At 47.7% G+C, this 5,564-nt stretch overlaps 1 protein-coding gene across 1 annotated transcript in view; it reads left to right on the top strand.

The window, feature by feature from the left end:
- Positions 1-397: 397 nt before the first annotated feature.
- LOC105519607 (dnaJ homolog subfamily B member 13-like) overlaps positions 398-5,564 on the top strand; it is a 9,253-nt gene continuing 4,086 nt past the window's right edge. The window contains exon 1 of the mRNA XM_011953010.1: positions 398-555. Within this exon, the coding sequence (XP_011808400.1) occupies positions 488-555 (68 nt within the window). The 5' untranslated portion in view covers positions 398-487. The remainder of the gene's footprint in view (positions 556-5,564) is intronic.

Here is a 5,564-nt window from a genome sequence, read left to right as displayed (position 1 = left end):
GTCCCAGCTACTCGGGAGGCTGAGGCAGGAGAATGGCGTAAACCCGGGAGGCGGAGCTTGCAGTGAGCTGAGATGCGGCCACTGTATTCCAGCCTGGGCGACAGAGCGAGACTCCGCCTCAAAAAAAAATAAAAAATAAAAAATAAAATAAAATAAATGTATTTTTAAAAAATTAGCCAAATGCATTTCTTCTAAAACCTTTTTATTAAAACTAATTGCTGCTCTCTTTAAAAACAAAAACAGAGCCCTGTAAGTCTCCAATTTCTGAGTTGAGTGACCTTTCACAGGGTCACAGAATCAGCCCCAGCTCTCCTAGTCCTTTCACTGACTCCTCTCTGTTGCAGAGGTGAGATTTGTTTAGGGAAGTGGGACTACAACTCCCAGAGTGCACCTGTGCGGTTGTCAGGAGCAACCAAGGAAGCAAACTAACAGCCTTGCTAGAGTCTGAGGACTATCCAGGGCCTCACTGCCAGCCAGCCAGCCAGCCATGGGCCAGGATTATTACTCTGTGCTCCAGATCACTCGCAATTCAGAGGATTCCCAGATCAAGAAGGCGTAAGTTGGGGTGGGAGCCAGTCCTTAGGGGTGTGCTGGGGCAGGCCCTCCCCTCTTCTCTTCCAAAACAAGCTTTCCTGCACAGCTTAGGGCAGACAAAGTAAACCTTGTTCCTTCTTTCACTTCTTGCATACCTGTATCCTGGCTTTGGTCTGGGTCAGGGCCCAGGTTGGAAATTTGAACTCTTTAGTTCCTCAATCTGCTCCCAACCCATCTCCCTTTATGCTCCATGCCCTGTCTCCTCTCCTGGGTGCCTTGCTTTTCCCAGCAATGAAATGGAGACAAAGGAGCCATTTGAACTTTATCTTGAATATTATGGAGAACCAGAGGCTTGTGAACAAGGGAGTGGTCGGGCCAGATGGATGTTATAAATTCGATTCTGGCCATGATGGAGGTTTTCAACATTGACTCAACTGCATTCCTGAATACTTCCATCAGGTCTTAAGGATGCTCTGGTTCATTCCTAAGAAAGCCTACAACAGGAGTCAGTACATTTTTCTGAAAAAATGTTTTTGTTTTTGTTTTTTTTGAGACGGAATTTTGGTCTTGTTGCCCAGGCTGGAATGCAATGGTGTGATCTCAGCTCATCACAACCTCTGCCTCTTGGGTTCAAGCGATTCTTCTGCCTCAGCCTCCCAAGTAGCTGGGATTACAGGCACGCACCAGTACGCCCAGCTAATTTTGTATTTTTAGTAGAGATGGGGTTTCTCCTTTTTGGTCAGGCTGGTCTCAAACTCCTGACCTCTGGTGATCCGCCCGCCTTGGCCTCCCCAAGTGCTGGGATTATAGGTGTGAGTCACCGCACCTGGCCAAAAACATGTTTTTTTAAAACAAATATTTCTTAAGCGTCTACCACAAGGGTCGAGAGGGTACTTCACCTCCTGCTGCAGTGGTGGCAGCTGTAGATAAATGTCTGAATCTGACAGTGACTCTTCCTTACCTCATGCAGCTAGATTTTGTTGCTGAATAGATGTTGAATAAGTCACCACAACTGTGATGAGTGTTACAAAAGAGGAAGTATGAGGGGCTATGGAAGTTATCTTGGAAGGAGAGAGACCCCTTAGGAGGCTGTTCGGGGTAATCAAGGCAAAAGATGAGGCCAGAGAAAGGGGAGGGAATGGACTTGGTAATTAAGTGGATCAGTGGAGGGTAAAGAAAAGAGGAGTTCAGGATAACTCAATTAAGTTGGGCAGTGACAATAGGTGCATGTTTTGAGTGTGTAGGTGCAGTTCTGAGAATTTTCCCTCACTCTTTAATCCTCACAACAGTCCTGAGAATTAAGTACCATTAATATCCCACGGCCATGCACTAGTAAATAGTGAGCCAGTGTTCAGACATCAGGCCTCCCAGAGTTGCCAGTCATGGGCCTATTCCTGGGCCAGGTCCTTTTGGGGATCAGTGGCGTAAGTGGCGAGTCTGCAGTGTTGTTGGAGAAAAAAGACACAAACTCATGAAAAGATTTGAGAACAACTCAGGACAGTGTATGATGTCACCCACTCCTTGGAGCATCTCACTGACCAGAAGGACCCATCCAGGGAAAGGTAATCAGGAGGAAGGGCAGTGGGAGTGCAGAAAGAGAAGCACAACTTAAGCACTGGAAAGGGCTGGATCAGAATCCAGATTCACTTACCTGCTAGCTGTGTGACCTGGGCAAATTACTTAACCTCTCTGAGCCGAAGTTTTCCCATGTCTAAAAATCATCCTCATAATAAAGGTTGCTGTGAGACTGAAATAGGATTAGATAAGATAATGCATGTGTCCAGCAATCATTTGCATGTGAAACCATGTCATATAAAGAGTGATTAAGGCCTGGCGTGGTGGCTCATGCCTATAATCTGAGCACTTTAGGAGGCCAAAGCAGGAGGATCCCTTGAGCCCAGGAGTTTGAGAGGGCAGCCTGGGCATCATAGGGAGACCCTGTCTTTACAGAACATTTAAAAATTAGCTGGGCATGGTGGCACACACCTGTGTCCCAGCTACTTGGGAGGCTCAGGTGGGAGGATCACTTGAGCCCAGAAAGTAGAGGCTGCATTGAGCTATGATTGCACCACTGCACTCCAGTCCAGGCAACACAGCAAGACCTGTCTCAAAAAAAATAAAAATGGCTAGATGCAGTGGCTCACACCTGTAATCCTAGCACTTTGGGAGGCTGAGGCAGGTGGATCACTTGAGGTCAGGAGTTTGCCAGCCTGGCCAACGTGGTGAAACCACTTCTCTACTAAAACTACAAAAACTTAGCTGGGTATGGTGGCGCACACCTGTAATCCCAGCTACTCGAGAGGCTGAGATAGGAGAATTGCTTGAACCCAGGAGGCGGAGGTTGCAGTGAGCTGAGATCACGCCATTGCACTCCAGCCTGGGTGACAGAGCGAGACTTCGTCTCAAAATAAATAAATAAATAAAAATAAGGCCGGGCGTAGTGGCTCATGCCTGTAATCCCAGCACTTTGGGAGGACGAAGCAGGAGGATCTCCTGAGATCAGAAGTTCGAGACCAGCCTGGCCAACAAGGTAAAACCCCATCTCTACTAAAAAAAAATTAGCCGGGTGTCTTGGCAGTTGCCTGTAATCCCAGCTACTCAGGAGACTGAGGCAGGAGAATTGCTTGAACCTGGGAGGTGGAGGTTACAGTGAGCCGAGATTGAGCCATTACACTCCAGCCTGGGCAACAAGAGCAAAACTCTGTTTCAAAAATGACTAACTAAATAAAAATAAATAGAGTGATTAAAAGAACTGTGCATGTTTCAAAAAGCAGTCCTTAACCCTTCTCCCCTGCAATAACTCTAAGTCACATGTATGACATGCTTGCTCATGGGACAACCTAGATATTGATTAAAAAAAAAGAAGAGCTAAACTTGTATAAGGAAGAAAAGCACCATGATGGTTTATAATTGCCCAGGATTCATAACTGCAGTGTTCAAGCTATGATTTCACCCCTTTCTCTGCCACTCAGGAAAGCAGGTGATGTTACTGCAGGGATAATTTTGAAACCACTCAAATTTATATGAAAAACTAAACCTGCCGGGCGCGGTGGCTCAAGCCTGTAATCCCAGCACTTTGGGAGGCCGAGACGGGTGGATCACGAGGTCAGGAGATCGAGACCATCCTGGTGAACATGGTGAAACCCCGTCTCTACTAAAAAAAAAAAAAAAAAATACAAAAAACTAGCTGGGCGAGGTGGCGGGCGCCTGTAGTCCCAGCTACTTGGGAGGCTGAGGCAGGAGAATGGCGTAAACCCAGGAGGCGGAGTTTGCAGTGAGCTGAGATCCAGCCACTGCACTCTAGCCTGGGCGACAGAGCGAGGCTCCGTCTCAGAAAAAAAAAAAAAAAAAAGAAAAACTAAACCTTTCTCAAACCTTGTTACTTTTTTTTTTTGAAATGGAGTCTCTCTGTCACCCAGGCTGGAGTGCAGTGGCATGATCTGGACTCACTGCAATCACAGCCTTCTAGATTCAAGTGATTCCTCTGCCTCAGCCTCCCGAGTAGCTGGGACTACAGGTATGCGCCACTGCACCTGGCTAATTTTTGTATTTTTAGTAAAGACAGGGTTTCACCATGTTGGCCAGCCTGTTTTCAAACTCCTGATTTCAAGTGATCTGCCCGCCTTGGCCTCCCAAAGTGCTGGGACTACAGGCGCCCGCCACCTCGCCTCCTGGGCTGAAGGGATCCTCCTGCTTTGGCCTCCTAAAGTGCTCAGATTATAGGCATGAGCCACCACGCCAGGTCTTAATCACTCTTCATATGACATGGTTTCACATGCAAATGATTGCTGGACACATGCATTATCTTATCTAATCCTATTTCAGTCTCACAGCAAGAGGCTGAGATGGGTGGATCACTTGAGGCCAGGAATTTGAGACTAGCCTGGCCAACACGGCAAAAACCGGTCTTTACTAAAAATACAAAAATGAGCCAGGTGTGGTGGTGGGCGCCTGTAGTTTCAGCTACTTGAACTTGGGAGGCGGACATTGCAGTGAGCCCAGATCACACCACTGAACTCCAGCCTAGGCAACAGAGTGAGACTCTCTCTAAATAAATAAACAAATAAATAAAAATAACCGACTATGACCTTTATAATTGAGAAAGACTGGTTTGGAAGGCTGTGACAATTGTCTTCAAGTCTCTGAAAGTAGATATTCTCTCTGTAAGGTCCCCAGGGCACAGCCAGGACCCTTATGGATGGAGGGACAGTTGCAGGACAGCAGATCCAGCTTCCTGTTGCAGTAAGAGAAGGCATTGCCTAAAAGTCAGAGCCATTCCACAATGAGATGGGCTGCCCTGTAGGAGGATGCTGAGCGTATATCATTTATTTACTCACTCCTGCTCAGTGCCCAGCAATGGGGCTAGAACTGGATGCAGCAACTCCAGAACCTATTAGATGAGTCAATGACACCTGGAACACAGCGCTGCTAAGGACGAGGATCAAAGGTGCTGGGGATTTGGGAAGGGGAGTCTAACCTAGAAAGGAGGCTAGCTGTCAGGGAAGACGCCCTGGAGGATTTGGTACCTGAGCCGAAAGTTGAAGGATGAATTAAAAATTGCCCAGAGAAGCTGGGAGGGGCTGTAGAGGGGTGAGTCATGCAGGAGAGGTCAAGGCAGCAGCAAAGGAGAACAGTGAGTGAGGCCAGAGGAAGAGGCAGGGGCTTGGATCTTAGAGTGGGACATCTGAGTTTTATGCTGGAGACAATGGAGAAGCCAGTGAAGGGTTATGCCAGGAGAGGGACCTGGTCAGAAAATGTTTCAGAAGGCCGGCATGGTGGGTCATGCCTGTAATCTTAGCATAATCTTAGCACTTTGGGAGGCTGAGGTGAGCGAATCACCTGAGGTCAGGATTCAAGACCAGCCTAGCCAACAGGGCGAAACCTTGCCTCTACTACAAAAATTAGCTAGGCGTGGTGGCTCATGCTGGTAATCCCAGCTAATCGGGAGGCTGAGTCAGGAGAATGACGTGAACCTGGGAGGAGCTTGCAGTGAGCCGAGATCATGCCACTGCACTCCAGCCTGGGCGACA

Source organism: Colobus angolensis, unplaced genomic scaffold (assembly GCF_000951035.1).
Source record: "Colobus angolensis palliatus isolate OR3802 unplaced genomic scaffold, Cang.pa_1.0 Scaffold355, whole genome shotgun sequence".
In the NCBI taxonomy this organism is placed as follows: Eukaryota; Metazoa; Chordata; class Mammalia; order Primates; family Cercopithecidae; genus Colobus; species Colobus angolensis.
This window is presented reverse-complemented; position numbering and strand designations above follow the sequence as displayed.